Source organism: Capricornis sumatraensis, chromosome 22, assembly GCF_032405125.1.
Source record: "Capricornis sumatraensis isolate serow.1 chromosome 22, serow.2, whole genome shotgun sequence".
Classification (NCBI taxonomy): Eukaryota; Metazoa; Chordata; class Mammalia; order Artiodactyla; family Bovidae; genus Capricornis; species Capricornis sumatraensis.
The window spans coordinates 41,163,564-41,183,389 of record NC_091090.1 but is presented as its reverse complement, the minus strand read 5'-3'; the positions used below and the strand labels follow the sequence as shown (position 1 = coordinate 41,183,389).

The 19,826-nt window shown below is 43.1% G+C and overlaps 1 protein-coding gene across 1 annotated transcript in view; it reads right to left on the bottom strand.

The window, feature by feature from the left end:
- MBOAT1 (membrane bound O-acyltransferase domain containing 1) overlaps positions 1 to 19,826 on the bottom strand; it is a 114,889-nt gene that overhangs the window by 27,912 nt on the left and 67,151 nt on the right. Inside the window, exons 3-5 of the mRNA XM_068960676.1 lie at positions 19,194 to 19,271; positions 12,968 to 13,063; positions 1,952 to 2,007 (exon numbers count right to left, since the gene is read on the bottom strand). Coding sequence (XP_068816777.1) covers positions 1,952 to 2,007; positions 12,968 to 13,063; positions 19,194 to 19,271 — 230 coding nt within the window. The remainder of the gene's footprint in view (positions 1 to 1,951; positions 2,008 to 12,967; positions 13,064 to 19,193; positions 19,272 to 19,826) is intronic.

The window sequence follows — 19,826 nt, the reverse complement described above, 5'->3', positions numbered from 1 at the left end:
TCGGAGGTTACCCTTATTTAATTCACCAGTATGAACAGGGACCTACACTGCATATATTCCTTATCACGCGGTATATGTTTTCATTGCTACATGAGACACACAAGCCAGCCTTGCTGCCTGCACTTGCCTAACTACCACCGAGATTATGCTGGGTACACACACCTGGTACACGCTGAGAATGGAATGGAATGGGAAAGAAAGAGGGGACCTTCCTCTTCCAAAGGGGAAAAAAAAAAAACCAAACAGGAAATGTAACCCTGAATGCAGGGAAAACACCAAAGAATTATCAGGAGTTTTTCTTCTTTTAAAACGCACCCATGCCAGAACTCCCAACCAAATCGCACTTGTGCCTCCTAGAAAATGCGTATGTTAACTTACAGTCAAGGAAACCAAACTGTCATCTTAAAAGCAAAAGAATTCAACTTTAAAACTGTATATTTAGCTAAGACAGATTATGGTCAACAACCACCAACACAACTCAAAAACATGCCTAAGAGAAGGCAGAGTGTTTCTGGAATTTACTTGTTCCTCCCACACACAAGAAAGAAAAAAAGGCAAACAAACATTTTGCTGTGTGTAAGGGATATTCTAAAAACAAAAAACAGGGTAAACTGAGAACGCTTTAAAAAGTAAATTTAGGCAAAAAGCCTATGTATTAAAAATGAAAACAAGAAGCAATGTTGATTTAACAAAATTACACTCACTTTTTTCTAAGATCTCATCAAATAGTCCAGCTCTGGCAATCTCAGGAGGGCTTCCCTGATAGTTCAGTTGATAAAGAATCCGCCTGCAATGCAGGAGACCCGGGTTTGATTCCTGGGTCAGGAGATTTGCTGGAGAAGGCATAGGCTACCCAACCCAGCAATCTCAGGAATTAAATTGATTTTAGCTTATTGACTTATGGCGCTAGTATGAGTCTATAACCACGATCAAATGGTTTTCAGGTACAAAAATATTGACCAGCTCACTCCATTTTGCCCAGGACTTTGCCAGGTGGAGCACTAAATATCTCCTGTCCTGGGAAACCTCTGGGTTCTGAGCAAACCCGGATAGCTGATCAGTGTAGACAGACTCCATCCTCAGAATAAAATTACTTGGTTCTCTAGAGAATGACTAATCACTAAGTATGAACTGGGAATAAACAGGGTCAAAATGAAATCAAACCAGTTCTCAAGCTTTAAGTAAAAACAAGAAGACTTGCTAGTGGGGACTAAATCTTCCCAATCTGTCAACACATAAAGAAGTTTCAGCAATCGGAAAGCATTTGTTAGAGCCCTACAAACCCAAAGAAGACATCCTTACTAATCGCACCTGCTTCTCTTAAGCCCATATTCAAACCTTCCTCTTGCGTGGAAATGCCACCCTCCTTTCCTGGAACCCGGTAGTAACGCTGGAAATAATCACATGTTCTGGCCATTATCAGGAAGGGCCCAAGTGAAGAATATGTTCAGTTTTTAGACAACCAGAAGATTCTTCCTCTTGCCAGCTTTTTATAGGTTCAGGCCAATCTCATAATTTTCCAACCCCAAAATAAAGGTAACTTAACTAGCCAATGCTGTTTCATCTTTTATTACCGTCTGAGCTTCTCAGAGATGAACCCAAAGGAAAAAGGATGCCATTTCTTCTTGAAAGATTTGGAAATCAAGGGCAGAGAGTACCGCAAAATTAACTGAAATTTAAAACATCATACAGCTAAACCAAAAACCCACTGTTCCTGATGCAAATGTTTCAGCAAAGGCTACAGATTCAGCAATGGAATAGTAGGTAATGGCTGGGAAAGTAGAAAGCTATGATTAATCTGAGTTGCAAAAAAAAAAAAATTTTTTTTTTTACAAGATATAACAAGATCTGCCAGCCCTTGTCTAAACGTTAGGCTGTGTATACAGTGGAAAAGAAGAACTCTGAAGGTCAGGCTCACTCTTAGACCCAAAAGGAGCGCTGCTGTGCTCACCGTCATGAACTTGGAATGCCAAGGTTGTGATCTTCTGAGTAACAATCATCAGAGGCCTAAAAGGAAGATAGAAAAAAATGAAGACTGGCCACCTCACCACGGGAGAAAATGTTTATTCCATCTCTGGCCCTGGTAGTTTCTCATCTTGAAGCTTATTAAGTAAAATACAAAAACCATGGAATTCAAAACAATTTTCCCCTTCCAAATCACCTTGAATAAGTAGAACAAGTGAACAGCAAGATCACCCGGAAAAGTCTGTCTTGCATTTTTATTTGAAGCTAAGTTCCAGAACCAACATTGCCAGCATCTCCTGGAGCTTGTCTGAAACACTGAAGCTTATGCTCCATGCCCGACCATAAAATGAGAACCTGAATTTTAACAAGATCTCCATGGAATTCAAATGCACATTTAAGCGTAAGCAGCACTAGTCTGGGAAACCCCCAATCCAGTGCCCTGGTTCCACCTGGATAGGTATATATTTTGACTTCTTTATCCTAATATGGTCTAACATGGTTTGTTCTATTTAAAGGCAATTCTTCCATGCACACGTAGTAAAGAAAAAGAAACACATTTGTAAAATGTAGCTTCCTGTAAATAAAACATTTAGTGACCTAAAATAGCAACAATCTTAATTTGAGGGAGGGGAAAAAAAAAGCTTAAGAAGTGACACCCATGTTAACAAGGGTGCCAAGATAGTTCAATGGAGGCAAGAAGAGTCTTTTCAACAAACAGTGATGGGATAACTAGACAGCCACATAAAAAGCATACCGGAAGTAACTTAAAGATGGTTCAAAGGCCTAAATGTAAGAGCTAAAACTACAGAACTCTTACAAGAAAACACAGGCATAAATCTTCATGACCTTCAATGTGGCAACAGCCTCTTAGCTATAATACCAAAAGCCCAAGCAACCAAAGGGAAAGAAAATTGATTAAATGGATGTCATTAAAACTTAAATTTTTTGTGTTTCAAAGGACACACACCATCAAAAAAAAAGTGAAAAGACATTTCACAGAATGTACAAACATGTGAAAATCATATATCTGCTAAGGAATCTGTACTAGACTACACAAAGGACTCTTCCGAATTAAAAATACAAAGACAAAAACAACCAGTTTAAATGGCCAAAGGCTCTGAATGGACATTGATCTTAAAGAAGAGATACACAAGCAGTGAAGAAGCACATCAAAACATGTTCCGCTGTCATCAGCCACCAGAGACACGCAAATCAAAACCGCGAGACACCACTCGGCAAGCACCAGGATGACCAGAATCAAAAAGACAGGTGGTTTTGGCCACGAGGCAGAGAACTGGAAGCCTCATACATTACTGGTGGGAATATTAAATGGTGCAGCTGCTTGAAAAGCAGTCTGGAAGCTTCTCAAAAGGTTAGACATAGAATTACCATATGAGCAAGCAATTCCTCTCCGAGGTATATAACCATGATGTGTCTACACATAAACTTGTACATTCATGTTCAAAGCAACATTATTCATAACAGCCCCAAAGGAACAACCCAAATAACCCAAATGTTATATAAATACATTTTACTTATCCATTCATCAGTTGATGGGTGTTTGGATTATTCCTTTCAGGCTGTTATGAATAGTGTTGCTCTGAACATGTATGTACAAGTCTGTGTGTAGACATATTTTTCTTTCTCATCAACTGATGGGCAAATAAAACATGATATGTCCATCCAGGGCTTCCCCAGTAGGCTCAGCAGTAAAGAATCTGCTTGCAATGCAGGAGATGTGGGTTTGATCCCTGGGCTGGGAAAATCCCCTGGAGGAGGAAATAGCAACCCACTCCAGTATTCTTGCCTGTAAAATTCCCTGGACAGAGGAGCCTGGTGAGCTACAGTCCATGGGGTCACAAAGAGTCGGACATGGCTGAGCACAGCACACACTCACACACACACGTGCCCATCCAACAGAATATTCGATAATTCAGTAAAAGCAACAAAGCACTGCTACATGCTACAGCAGTACGGAGACACCTTGAAAACATTATGCTAAGTGAAAGAAGCCAGACCCAATGGCCACATATTGTATGATTCCATTTATATAAAATGCCTAGAATAGGCAAATCCATAGAGAAATGAAATAGATTGCTGGTTGCTTTGGGTAGGAGGGTGATGAAAATGTAAAATTAACCACTGTAAATGGTTAGACTCTGTAAATTCACTCCGCATATTGCCCAAACCTGCTGAATTGTGTCCTTTAAATGGGTGAATTGTATGGTACCTGAATTATATCTCAATAAAGCTGCAGTTTGGTTTTTCCAATCATCTGGTCTAGCTCAGTACCTTTAACAGCTCTATTCTTGCCCCATAAGACAAGATAAAATCTCACCGCCTAACTACCATACCTTCCTCTAAACCTTCTAAGTTTAGCCTGGTTTTCTGATCTCCATCCTCATGGCTTCTTACTGAATTTGCCATCTATAACCCGTCTGTTCTGAGGGCTCATTTACATACAAAGCTGAGGTTTGGTCAATGTCCTTGAGATATTATCCTTGAGATAATATCAGGTTATCCTTGAGATAACCTTAGGGTGCAGCACAGCCTCTGGGCCCTGAGCTCTGGCCACGCCAGGTGTGGGAGGATGGGACTGGACACAAAGCATCCTTAGGCCAAAGCTGGTATGTCCACTGTACCCAGCCACCTCTCTCTGAGGTCATTTTCCTCTTTAATTCCTCTCGTTCCCATTTCCATTTTCCATCTCTTTAAAGGAATAAGCATGTAATATTTTCAACTACCAGTATAAACTAAGAAGATACACTGTTTTAAAGAGCATGTCAACAAAGGCCCTTTGAAATCTTAACACCTACACCCAGCTTTATATCTTATTTGCAAAAGCCGCACTGCCAACATTTGAAACAAGAATCCTCACACTGAAAGGTGAAGAGCAGGGGAAGTGAGTGGTCTGCCTGCGGAAGGGAGGGGCGGCATGCTCTCCGGGACTGGGGCGAAATGGGAGTGGTGGACAGGGGGCCCCCAGGGTGGTCAAGCTAGGGCAGCAAGACAGCTCACAGCTGACACTGATTTTGATTACACTCTTATTTAGTGAAAAAAAAAAAAATTACTGCTTCCAAAACACAGAGGTTTGGGTCCTAAAAATAATATACATCAAAACTTTCTATAAGAGCAATTTGACCTTATAGACCAATATAACCTCACAGCTCATCATCCTGATATTCTACCAGCCTTCTAACCCAGAATGTATAACAGATGCAGAGAGCTGTTTATCTTGAAAGGGACTCACTCTAAGCATCACATTCCAAGTAGTTGCCAAAGATGACCTTTTTTTCCCCAAAGCCTTTTTGTCCTGTAAGACTGTAAGTCTGAGGAATCAGTAATAGGACCTAAGCTCCCAGCCTTCTTTACACAAAGCCCAGCACAAATTATTTTGTATTCTGAGACACACATTCTGATGACCCATGCACTTTGCAAGCTTAGTTTCTACATTTGATTTAATTTATAACTTCATTTTAAAGGGGTTTATAACATTGATATATCCATAAAGAAAATGTGTCACAGAATTAGCTTGCTCTTCTCTCTCTACAGAAGACGGGTGGATAAAGAACAGTGTATATATATACAATGGAATATTACTCAGCCATTAAAAAGAATGAAATGACGCCATCTGCAGCAACATGGATGGACATGGACATGCTAAGTGAAGTAAGTCAGAGAAACACAAATATCATATCACTTATACGTAGAATCTTAAAAAACTGATACAAATGAACTTCTTTACAAAACAGAGTCACAGACTTAGAAAATGAATACGGTTACCAGTAGGGAAAAATGAGGTGTAGTGGGGAGGATAGATTGGAAGTTTGGGATGGACATGTACACAATGCTATAATTAAAATAGATAACCAACAAGGACCTACTGTATAGCACAGGGAACTCTATTTTATAATAACCTAAATGGGAAAAGAATTTGAAAAAATGCTACATATTTATAATTGAATCACTTTGCTATACACCTGAAACTAACATTGCTCATCAACCATATACTAATATAAAATAAAAAATTGTTTTAAGAAATGTAACATTTGTTTTCCTTTACCAGGGGTTAGATTTAATGTATTCCACAATTAGGCACACATTCAGCAAAGCATTTAGTATCTAGTCACAGAAACAATGGGCATGAGAAAGCAGCTCTCTGATTGGCTGCTGGGGATGTGTAATTGATCGGCTCCAGCTGCATCCTCTGGTTCCATCGCCTTGTTGGTGCTGAGCCCACAGCTCCTGAGGGTGTGTCCAGTCAATGACTGAGCACAGCTGGGTACCCAGTAGGGCCCTCCAGGCCAGGTATGGTGCTCCTCAGCTGGGGATCCGAGCTCGAAGACTTATCACTGAACTCGCTGAAATATTACGAGAACTGCACTGCAGTCCAAGACCTCAGTCCCCTCCTTTCCTCTCCATCTCAGGGGTCAGACGTGCATTTCCGTCTGATGGCTCTCCCAGATGGAAGAGCCTCCCTGGTTAGTTGCCTCCATGTTTTCCCTCACAGGTATTTCACCCAACAAACCTCATACTTCTTTTCCTACTTTGGCATCTACTTCTCACAGAACCCAGGCTAATAAAATGCAGAATACTAAATATCTGGATCAATGTAAATGAGTAACAGTTATTCCATATGAAATCTGTACCTTTAGGTCTATATAAGAATCATATTGTTATCATTCTTGATGAAAAATAATCTCCCTTCTGGGGGGTGGGGCAAAAGAAAGCAGCTATGGGTCAAATATTGTTACTCATCACCCAGACTATACTTTCAATAATATAGCATTTCTGTTTGAAGTATCTGAAGAAAGTTCTAGCAACTTAAATAAGAAACAACTCGCATGTGGGCTTATAAAACACACACTGGCAACCTGCAGGAAAGGAAATGGGGTAAGACTCCTCCTACATTCTTACTTTCCTGTGGGTGTAAGGAACAGTGCCATACGCTCCTGCTCAGAGGATGTCCATTCTGAACACTTTTTCATTCATCAATTTATTTAAGCCGATGGGTGGATCAGATGCCAGACTCAGACGGCACAGCTTACTGAGACGTCAGAGTTACTGACTTAAGATAAAACTCAAATACCATAGTACCGTCCATGTTGCATTTCAATCAAAAAGTAATATAATCTAAGACACAGACCCCACCTATTTGCACATACTGGGCTGATCAGTTCAGTGACTGGGATTATAATAAACCAACGGAGGAAACTACATCTCCCATGGAACAACAGGGCAAATGAGCTCTCCTACCCCAAGGGGTGTGAGTGAGTAGTATTTCTAGAATGCCCAACGGGATAACCAGGAACACAAACGGCTACTGTTACACTGGCGTAGGCTGCAGTTCACCATGATAAGCATGCAGTCTGCATTCAACTGTATTATATTTAAATGACATTTAGAACTTATTATATAAAATTTAAAAAAAAACAATTTTTGAAATCACCAATAAAGACCGCTCCCCAACCCTAGACAGAATCACGGTCTTAGCATTTATTTCCCGCCACTCTTTTTTCCCCCATACACGTCCACATTCATGAAAATGGACTCTCAATACATGTATTTTTGTGTGTGTGGTTTTGATTTTCCATTATATTGTAAGCATTTCCAGTGTTATTAGATACTCTTTGAAGACATCATTTTAATGGATGCATATTAGTACCAGAATTTTTTTTTTTTGGCCACACCATGTGGCTTGTGGGATCTTAGTTCCCTAACCAGGGATTGAATCTATGACCTTAGCAGTGAGAGCATGGAGTCTGAACCACTGGACAACCAAGGAATTCCCGTTTAGTATCATAATTTAACCGTTCACCTCTTTTGGACCATTTAGGATGTTTCCAATTTTGCACTATGATTGACAAGTTGAACTATTCATAAGTTGGACACACATATGAATAAATTTGATTTCCTTCAGGTAACTCAGTTCTTAGGAATTTAATATGATATAAACTTTGAAAAATTTCTTGCTTAAAATTTGTGGCTAAGTTGCCTTCCAGAACAGTTATACCAATTTATACTCCCACTAGCAGTGTATAAAAGTTCTCATTTCATGATGTTTTCAAAAAAACATGAGCAACTCAAATTGCCATCCTGATGACAGAGCAATTATCTGCCTGAATCTGGCCCTGTCTGCAAAAGGATTAAGGTTCCTTCTTGCTGTTTCCCTCAGAAGAAAAAACTCGGTTTGCACCCTTCTGTGAGCAAAAAACAATCAGTTCACGATCACAGACTTAAAAGGAATCAAGTATCAGCTTTATTACTAGCAACTGTTGAGCTTCCCCAGGGAGAACAGTTAAATCTTCTCATGTTTTTAATAACCTGCATTCACAGAGAAAACATGGAGGGCACTGGCCCCTGTGTGTACTGACACAAATGACATTAGCTTCACTAATAAATGTGAATCTGTGTGTCACGCTCACCATTCACACCAGCTTTGATTCCTTTCAGAATGATAAATTTTCAAGCCCCAGAATAATCTGAAGTACAAGTTTATATGCTCCCCCAAATTAGAAACACATATACATCATTGCTGGAGAAGGGAATGGCAATCCACTCCAGTATTCTTGCCTGGAGAATTCCATGGACAGAGGACAGTCCGTGGGGTTGCAAAGAGTCGGACACAACGGAGCAACTAACACACACACATCACTGTAACAACACGAACATAATCCAATCTTGGTCAACTCCTGTCTGCGCTCTTGCCCTAAACAACAGTGTTAAGCACATAGGTTTGCACGCATGCTCAGAAGAGAACAGCTATCACATCAGGCTGCTGCCTTAAAACACCAAGTATAACTTCAAATCACTGCTTGACTCCTCAACAAAATCCTAAATAAGATTCTTCAGTTCAGTTCAGTCGCTCAGTCATGTTCAACTCTTTTCAACCCCATGAATCGCAGCACGCCAGGCCTCCCTGTCTATCAGCAACTCCCGGAGTTCAGTGAAACTCACGTCCATCGAGTCAATGATGCCATCCAGCCATCTCATCCCCTGTCATCCCCTTCTCCTGCCCCCAATCCCTCCCAGAATCAGGGTCTTTTCCAATGAGTCAACTCTTCACATGAGGTGGCCAAAATATTGAAGTTTCAGCTTCAGCATCAGTCCCTCCAATGAACACCCAGGACTGATCTCCTTTAGAATGGACTGGTTGGATCTCCTTGCAGTCCAAGGGACTCTCAAGAGTCTTCTCCAACATCACAATTCAAAGCCATCAATTCTTCGACACTCAGCTTTCTTCAGAGTCCAACTCTCTCATCCATACATGACCACTGGAAAAACCATAGCCTTGACTAGATGGCCCTTTGTTGGCAAAGTAATGTCTCTGCTTTTCAATATGCTATCTAGGTTGGTCATAACTTTCCTTCCAAGGAGTCAGCGTCTTTTAAGATTCTTAGACCAACATAAACAGTAGTGTTAAACAAATTCCATTCTGAAAGAGAACTGCTGGTTGCTTGTATGTTCATAATGAGAACTGTTCCCTATTGGGGCTTCCCTGGTGGCTCAGACAGTAAAGAATCTGATGCACATTTGATCTCTGGGTTGGGAAGATCCCCTGGAGAAGCGAATGGGAACCCACTCCGATATTCTTGCCTGGAAAATTCCATGGACAGAGGAGCCTGGAGCGCTACAGTCCATGAAGTCACCAAGAGCTGGACATGACTGGCACACTAACACAATGAGAACAGACATAAGAATCTCTCCTACGGAGCATTGGTGATGTAAAACACTTTGTCAATTTCCAGTTAGTTTGCACCTCTCCATTCACGTTTCCGACATTACCCAAGAAGATGGATTTGTATCAGTGACACTGTGCATTTAGGGTGACAGGGAAAAAAATAATGCTGCTGCCTAAGAATGCCCTATAGTTTAAAAAAAAAAAAACATACCTTCCAAGAACTGAATAAAGTATGGTCACTTGCCAATTAGGGCTCTAAATCACCTTGAACGTACAAGAGCAGACACATTTTTGTTGTCTCCTTCCCCTAACAGAAGTGTCCTTTCTCATTCAAACAGTCTGCACTTTTATACATAAAGAAGAGATTTCTTAACATAAGCAGACCCAAAAAATGCCAGAGGATAAACACCACTAAGGGAATGTAGCACAATTTCGCCTACACCGCTGACAGTGGAGTGGACAGGAACTTCCATCCTCCCCTGCTGTCAAACCCCAAATCCACCCCGTTTCAAAAACACATGACTGTCTTCCCATAATGTGCCCTCTATCCTTCCCCTTTGGTAACTTTCCACAATTGCAATTATACTAAAAATGATGTAACAACCATTTGAGAGTTTTACGGACAAAACCACTGGAGGAGATGTCACCAGGGCAGGAAGGAATGTGGAGAGGGAGGCATTGTGTCCTGTGTGACCAGGAGCCAGGGACTGCGGTCAGCAGATATATATATGAAATCAGAACAATGGATATTCATCTCCTTGGGCCCCCATAACACAAATGGGTGCCTTAAAACAAACAAACAAAAAAAACTTACTGTCTCACAGTCCTGGAGGTCAGAAAGGCCACAAGCAAGGTGCTGGCAGAGCTGGGCTTTTCTGAAAGCTCTGACGGAGAACGTTCCATGCTTCCCCCTAGCTCCTCAGGGCAGACAGCAACCCCTGGGGTCCCTTGGTTTGCGGCTGCATCACTCTTATCTCTGCCTCTGTCTTCACGGGGCCGCCCCTCCCCCTGGGAATCTCTGTCTCTCCCGCGGACGTCTTGTAAGGACACCCGCCATGTGAATTTAGGGCCCATCCTAATCTAGCATGCTTTCACACTAACTAGTTACACCTGCAAAGGTCCTGTTTCTAAATAAGAACATATTCTGAGGCTCCAAGTGGACACGAATTAGGGGAACGCTCGTCAAACCAGTTCATGGTGACGCGCTCACATGTGACCTCCCTATGCAAACCTGAAATGGGTAACTGCGCATGCATCCTTCCTGAGTCTTTCCTCACCCCTGTCTCCTATAACTGTGCCTGCCATCTACAGGTTCTCAGTCAGGTCTTCTGAATGATGAATGAAGGTACCTTCCAAGGCAGAACCCAAGCCACTCCTTGGAGCGTGGATCTGATCGATGATGGCTTTGCTCTTACACAATCCCCATCCACTATCTCCGGAGTCGTTTTCTCCAATACGGATTGAGAAGGGAAGGGGAAGCAAAGATGCTTGCAAAGCAATCTTAATGCAAGATTTTCATTTTTATACTCCTGTCTCACCCCCTTTAGGCTTTCTCAAATACTAGAGTATTTAACTCATTCATTTATGACGTGACAGGTGTTCTTCCCTGGTGGCTCAGACGGTAAAGCATCTGCCTCCAATGCGGGAGACCCAGGTTCAATCCCTGGGTCGAGAAGATCTCCTGGAGAAGGAAATGGCAACCCACTCCAGTACTCTTGCCCAGAAAATCCTACGGACGGAGGAATCTGGTAGGCCACAGTCCATGGGGTCGCAAAGAGTCAGACTGAACAACTTCACTTTCACTATGACGTGCCAGAAGCTCTTCTAGGTATGGGGAACAGGGGACACAGTTCTGGAGTTAAACCAAAAAAACTGAAGTTTGTTGATGAAACTCTAAGGAGAGTTATGATGACCATTTTGAAATTACTTTTAATGTTATAACTTTGCGACTATGTTGCTAATCTTCGTTGCTCCCATATTTTCCATCTTTTGCTAGCCATACACATCACTGAAAACACAGAAAGAAGTTTGTGAATTTGTTTCAAGAAAACTGAAAAAATAGTGGTCCACAATCTGGGAGGAAAGGAATAAAGAAAGGATGCAACTCAAAGAGAAAAAGGCAAAACCCAGAGGACTGAGGGTAAGAGGAACTTATGCCCAGAAAGCCAGTCTGAGACCAAACTAGGGTTGTGGAAGTTTCAAGGCAACAGTTTTTGTGTTCCAAGCAACACTTTGCCTCCTGAAGCCTCGTCACAGTGGGAGAGTTTAGTTGCACAACCTGGGAAGCTCATACGTATGAGTGGTAAGTTGCAGCCCTTATTTCATTGATTAGTCTCCACCAACTCAGCCCATGAAAGGCAGGTCAACCTGAGGGGAGAACCCAGGCTCCCCCTGACCTCAGACTGCCTGCACAGAAGAGAAGCGAAACTCTAAGGACGTGAAGCGGAGAAGACACAACGTGTGAGGAGGAGGAACTCTCCTTTAGTGCCCGTTCCTCAAGATTCGCAAAAAGCTGTTCCTGAAAGAGCATCAACAGAGCACAAATTTTTCTCTGATCCACCGTCACCTTCACTAGGCGACCCACTAGGAGCGGGGATGGCCCCCCGGGTGAAGGCCACAGTGACAGACACAATTTTACAAGAAGGATGGAGACCCCTGCTATGCCAGACAGTACCCTTCTGGTTGCCAGCAGCCTGGGGGAGCTGCAGATAGGACCTGGGAAGAAGGCCAGAGCAGCCAGGGGGCACTCAATGGGGCTCACGGAGCAGCTGTTGGATTGGCCAAAAAGCTCATCTGGCTTTTCCGTAACAGCGCATGGAAAAATCCGAACGAACTTTTTGGCCAGCCCAATGTTTATCAGCTCCTATGGAAGAATTTTGTGTTATTAACTGTAAGAGATAAAACACCAACTCTGTGTTTGGGACCTTAGAATAGGGGTTGGCAGACTTTTCTGTACAGAGCATGATAGGAAATATTTTGGCTTCTGTAAGGTCGTATGGTTTCTGTCATAACTACTCAGCGCTACCACCGTAGTGCAAAAAGCAGCCGCAGATAACAAATACATGAGTAAGTGCCTGGGCATGTTCCAATATAACTACAGAAACAAGTGGCAGCCCAGACAGAGCCCACGGCATGTGGCTGGCGACCCTACCTTACGACAACGGCAGAGCTCACCATCCTACGGAGCAATCAAATCACCGCCCTCAACCTCACATGCATTGTCTTACCAAATGACTTAACTACGTCACTGACGACTCAGACCCCAGGGGACTGAGTCAAAATCAGCCACCCAACCACCCCAACGCAAATGAAGATACTCACCCAGAAAAATCTGTAGTGAGAATTCCATAGTGGAAGATGTAGATTCGACTGATGTGGCAGACTGTAAGGTAGCCCATTGCTACAAAAAAGGAGTATCTGGAACCAAAAAAACACACCGAGCATCAGATCATGTGCATGCACTCAGCTGGCTTTCTCTCCTTCATCCCCCACATGCAATTAGCCACAAAGTCCTATCTGGTCCACCTCCGTCCCAGCACATCCCTGCTCCTCACTTGCACACCCACGGCTCTCAGCCCTTCATCTTTCCTCATCTGGACCACTGCAGTCCTTCTCAACTCGGGCAGCATGATGGAATCACCTGGGGAGTAACTGGCCCCACCCCTGGATATTCTAATTTCATTGATAAGAGATACACATGGCAGGTGTCACTCCAACGTGCAGCCAGAGCTGGGAACCACGGACCTGTAAGGTCCTGCACTCAGATCCTCCTCTTCACAAACCATCCTGTTTACACAGTGATCTTCCTAAAATATAAATCATCCTATTGCCAACCACTCCCTTCCTGAAACACTTTGTTCCTTGGCTTCCATTCTCCTTGTTTCCTTCCCAGCTCTCTGGTCAGTTCTTCCAAGGCTCTTGCTCAGCCTATCTTCCTCCCTCTACTCCTTAGGCGTCAGCAGTCCCAGTGCGCTGCTCAGGATCCTCCCTGCTGATGCCTGAAGCTTTAGTTTCCACCTTCTCCTGTTCACTCCCTGGCCTCCTTCAGAGGATCATCTTATGGTAGGTATAAACCAGCAATGTACACACACACACGTACACACACACACGCATGCATGCCATTAAGAACATTCATCAGCTTGTACATATACAGGTATGTGATCACCTGATTAACCACTGTCTCCCTTACAAGCCGGAAAGCTCCATGAAAGTAAGGATGGTCAGGTGTGTTTCATTCACCACTAGCTGCGACTGTTGCCAGTGTTGAATGAACACACAATAAATGAATGTTTCTTGACTTAAAAGCCACAGGGTTCAATCTCTGGTTCGGGAAGATCCCACCTTCCCTGGGGCAGCTAAGCCCACAGCTACTGAAGCCTACATGCCCTAGAGCCTGTACTCCACAACAAGAGAAGCTGCGGCAATGAGAACTCCATCCACCCCAACTAGAGAGTAACCCTCACTGTCTGCAATAAGAGATAGCCTGGCCACAGCAACAAAGACCCAGCGCAGACATAGATAAATAAATAAACCCATTTAAAAAAGAGTCTTGTTCCTCCACCCCACGCCTACTCCCTACTGTCTAATCACATCAAGTCTCCTGAATACAGCATTCCAGGTGCTGCACATGCTAAGCTCTAGCTTAACAGTTCCTTTTTGGATCATCTCCAGCCACATTGCATGTCCATCATGTGCTAAACTACACCAGACTGCTCCCTTCCCACAATTAAATCCTGAATTTTCAGGCCAGATTTCTTTCTCCTTCCTCTGCCTGCAAGTCTTTGCTCCCTCCTATGATCTATCTGGACACAAATTATCTGACATGGCTGAGCTCTAATGTCATTAGCATAGTCTTGCTCCATCCACCCCACCCCAACGCCCAACAGAATTCACTGCTCAACTGCCTGTGTTCTCCAATGCCCTATGCTAACATGTCATCATAACATTAAAATTACATGTATCTGTTTCTCCAATTCATTGTAACCTCGAGCACCCAAACTCTTGGCCATCAAGAGGTTCACTTAACTGTTAGTTGAACTAAACTGAGAACATTAAACACCTTGGAAGAAAAGCTATGACCAACCTAGACAGCATATTAAAAAGCAGAGACATGACTATGCCAACAAAGGTCCATCTAGTCAGAGCTATGGTTTTTTCCAGTAGTTGTGTATGGATGTGAGAGTTGGACCATAAAGAAAGCTGAGCACTGAAGAATTGATGATTTCAGACTGTGGTTGTGGTGTTAGAGAAGACTCTTGAGAGTCCCTCGGACTGCAAGGAGATCCAACCAGTCCATCCTAAAGGAAATCAGTCCTGAATATTCATTGGAAGTACTGATGCTGAAGCAGGAAACTCCAATACTTTGGCCACCTGATGAGAAGAACTGACTCACTGAAAAAGACCCTGATGCTGGGAAAGATTGAAGGCAGGAGGAGAAGGGGACGACAGAGGATGAGATGGTTGGATGGCATCATCAACTCGCTGGACATGAGTCTGAGCAAGCTCCAGGAGTTGGTGATGGACAGGAAACCTGGCGTGCTGTAGTCCACGGGTCACGAAGAGTCAGACACAACTGAGCGACTGAACAGAACTGAACTGAATGGTTCAGGAGCCCATCAAAAACAGACATAAATGCACAAGGATGATTTTCAAACAAATGTAATAAAACTGGGAAGATGTATATTCTCATACCAAATGATGTTGAAATTCACAAATTCACATTAAAATAACTCATGAAGACTGGATCAACCTCAGGAATATTAAGAAGGGATAATAAACATTCATCTGGTAGCAGGATGCTAAGCCAGATACAGTAAAGCATTCCACAACTTTCTCTTCATTATTTGCAAGCAAAGATCTTACCACACAGAAATGATTTTTCCGTCCCTGGGTTCAACCATAACCCTTTCCAGACCAAGGAGATGGTGCACAAAGCAAATGTTTAAGAAAAAACTCCCTTATGAGCTGAAGTACTAGAATGGAGTTAGACCTTTTCCCTCTATTATCTGTTCCCCTTCCCAAGCCAGTTCACAAGGGTCAAGGCAGTAGCACAAGGATTCGAGAGGCTTTCCCAGAATCCTTTTGAATCAAAAGGAGCTACAACCAGGCCTTCTTGGGACCCTTCACCCAGAGAGAAAAGCAAGTTCAATTCAATTATTATAAAACGACCCACCTACCAAGGGTGGGGCCAAGTACTGAGTCCCCAAACAACAGAGAAATACATTCATTTCCCCTGAAAAACCTGACTCCAGGAGCAGCAGAAAGAGCGTGTTTTCTGGGCACAGACCAACATGAGTTCAAATCCAAGCACTGGCCAAACTCATCTGCAGGTGTGAGAAGTCAGGCTAGTAGTTATCTTAGGAAGGAAGGGTGTGGTAGAGATTGGAACATGCGTGATGGTAACACAATCCTCACTGACCTTCGTGGCAGTTGCAGGGGTGTGTTCACTTTGTGAAAACTCACTGAACTGCAGAGCCATTTGTATACCCGGGGCTTTCCAGGTGGCACCAGTGGTAAAGAATCCGCCTGCCAATGCAGGAGACACAAGCGATACGGATTCGATCCCTGGGTGGGAAAGATACCCTGGAGTAGGAAATGGCAACCAACTCCAGTATTCTTGCCTGGGAAATTTCATGGACAGAGGAGTCTGGAGGGCTACAAAGGAGCCGGACACGACTGAATGGCTGAACACGTACACCCATTCACCTCTCTGAACTTTCATCATTTTCCATCTCAGGAAATAAAAATCTATATCCTATAGAGTTCTTCTAGAAAGAATATATTTGCTGTAATGATAGGAAATAGTAAATGTAATTGTATACTGATACACTCAATAAGAGTTTATATATCAAAATAATGAAATATATTTAAGAGAGCTTGGCCTCAAAAGTTGGTAACTGCATCACCAAGTTCCGACACGAGGCCTTCCATCCCAGGAGGTACTGTATTCTGTTCCAGTGGGTTCATACAAGGTAAGTGAAAACCTGTGATTTTTGCCCAACAGAGGGGCCTGGGAAGGAAACAGAATCGGTACCCCATGAACTCTCTAGATAAATCCTGAATAACAGGCAGCTCTGCAGTGGGTTAGGTCCGCATGGCAGCAAGTTCCAGTCTTGCCCTCCTATTCCCAGCTATGCATAGAACACAACTCATAACTCAGGGAAAGGCAGAGGAAAACAATTCACAAAGAACCCAGCAATCTTGAAGTGAACTTAAGCTCAAACCATCCCCTGGTGGCTCAGTGGTAAAGAATCCACCTGCCAATGCAGGAGATGTGGGTTCAATCCCTGGATCGGGAAAATCCCCTGGAGTAGGAAATGGCAACCCACTCCAGTGTTCTCGCCTAGGAAATCCCATGGACAGAGGGGCCTGGCAGGCTACGGTCCATGAGGTCGCAAAGAATCGGAGAAGATTCAGCCACTAAACAACAAACACCAGGACAAACCCCACACCGCGCAGGCGGGAAGCCCGACAGGCAAAGAAGCCGCCTGGCTTTTCCAACCTCATGCCGCTGGAAACAGTCAGGTTTCCTGACCCCTGCCTGGAGTTCTTTCCCAGCAGCAAGAGGAAACAACTTCCCTCCACTGGGAAATGTGAACCACTCCTGACTTCGGCAGTCCTGGCAACCACACAAGCACAGAAAGAGGAGAAGAACTTGTTCTGGCATTTTTTTCTTTCCAGTCTTAGGACACGGCCCTCTGCTACCACAATGTTATCATGAAGAAGCAAACAGTCGGAGCCTGCCCGTGAAGGGCTCTCCCTCCCAAGGCCGGAGGATTCCACTCCTGGCTGGAGACTAACACAGCAAGCCTGGAAATACAGCTGGACCCTCTGAAAAATGGACCCCACCTCACCAGCATCACACAGATGCAGGGAGAGCTGACAAATTATAGTTTGTAAGGTAGCTGGAAACCTGCTTTAGAGATGTGACATTTATATTCATCATTTAATTGCTTCCAGTGTCAAGTGGAGGAAAAGCCACACATTTTTACCTCCCACTGAAAAAGAAAGCATTTTGTCATAACATGAAGCATTTCCCAAATCCATTCTTAACAAATTGTAGAAATACAGATTTCCTATTTCCCTTCTGAAGGAATGACTCTATCCCTTTAAGGAAGACATTTAGCAGAGGGATGATTCAATTCAGTTCAGTTACTCAGTCATGTCCGACTCTTTGCGACCCCATGAATTGCAGCACGCCAGGCCTCCCTGTCCATTACTAGCTCCAAGAGTTCACTCAAACTCACGTCCCTCGAGTCGGTGATGCCATCCTGCCATCTTATCCTCTGACGTCCCCTTCTCCTCCTGCCCCCAATCCCTCCCAGCATCAGAGTCTTTTCCAATGAGTCAACTCTTGAGAGAGATGATTAGAATTCAAATTTCCCAAGTTCATTTGAATATGAAGTTCAATGACTATCCAAGTTAAAAGCAGGCAAAAATATTTTCCCTTGCAAACCAAAAATGTATTGGAAGTAATTGCAAGATGATACACTAAAAAATTAAATTCCAGTGCTTTTAAGAAGTAAAACTATTGTGCTAATAGTCTTATTAATCAAAGAGTTTTCTGAGGTTGAAATAAGACATTTGCTTTTCCAGAGAAGTTATCAAAAAGGAAGCCATCGAAGCGTGAATGTATTTTCAAGTATATTCAGTCATTCATTCCATAAATATTTACTGAGTCTTTACTTGTGCCAGGTATTGTTCTAGGCTCTGAGGCTACAATAGTGGAGAGAAAAGTCTTTGTTTTCACAGAGCTCACATTCCAGTGTTACTGAGAGGCTGAATTAATTCTGAGGTTTCAGAAAGACCACAGGAATCAGAGACAGTGCAAGACAGCCACTCCAGGTATTTTCCTGGATTGTCCAAGCATGCAGCCTTCAAGGTAGAATTAAATTACTTCTGCACTTTGAAGTCAAAATATCATAGGAAGAATATTTCTTCCTTTCTTAACACTTCTTTGGGCATATTTAAAGTATCCAAAGTTTTGACACATCATACTCAGAAAATCAGAGCCAAGTTCAAGATAACAGACATATCCATCACCCCCTCCCCAGGCTGATTCACGCCTCTCGTGATCCCTTTCACATCTCCCTGAGCCATCTTGCTACCAGTTACCCCAATCTGATTTCTGTCACTACAGCTTAGTTTGCTTTTTTGAGAACAGAATTCGTGGGATCTCCTTCATCCAGTACACTGATGTTGAGATTCACCCGTGGCATTGTGTATAGCAATCATTCATTCTTTTTCATGGCTGAGTAGTATTCCATAAAGTGACCATTTTCCAGGTTGGTGCCATGACAAATAAGGCTGCCTAATTCTGATAAACTCTCTTTCCCCTGAATCTTAGTTCGCGTCACACTTTTTTTTTTCAAACAGCTTTCTCTGAAGACCCCCAGAATTTAAGGTTTTCCATCCTTCCCTTCGGATATCCCAGAGAACTTAGGATATACCACGTGTGGCTAAGGGAGAAGGCATCCCTTCATCCTGGAAACAGATTTCAAAGATCATGAAAAAGCTCACCTTGCATTGTTCATCCCCAGGGTCTTACCTGTGAATATTGGATATGCTTGCAGTGACCATGATTCCATAGCACATTAACACCAGCACAAATAGATGCACAGAATACCTGCAGGACATCATGGGGAGAAAGGGAGGACACCGAATGCATTTCATATTAACATACCTCTTGGCTGTCTCCACCTCCACTCCCACCAAAAAGCAAGTGATCAGTCAACTCATGTTTATTTAAGAGAAAATAAATCAAGCATTTTCATTCTATGCAAGTAAGATACCTTGAAATGACACTAGGAAGTCAGGACATAGATCTCCAGCTGCAGAGAAGAGAGTTCTTTCTAACTTTAAAGTATCAAGACCAAAACTGAGCTGACCCAGACACCAACACTTCGACCTGGGGGTAATTCAAAATACTTATCATCCTTTCTCAAATTTTCATTGGAGGAGGAGGAGCCATAAGCTACTATTCTGAACAAATTCCCTCAAGTTGAACTTCTAGAAATGTTCATTTCTAGAACTTCTTCCCCAAGAAGTATCCCTCCCAGGAGATCTGCCCACCTTACCTAGTAGAGAAAAGGCTTTCCCTGCTAAAGAAGGACACATTCCTGAAGACTGGCCCTAAAACTATTCTTCTACTCTAAGTGCAGGATTAATGTCAGTATCTCCA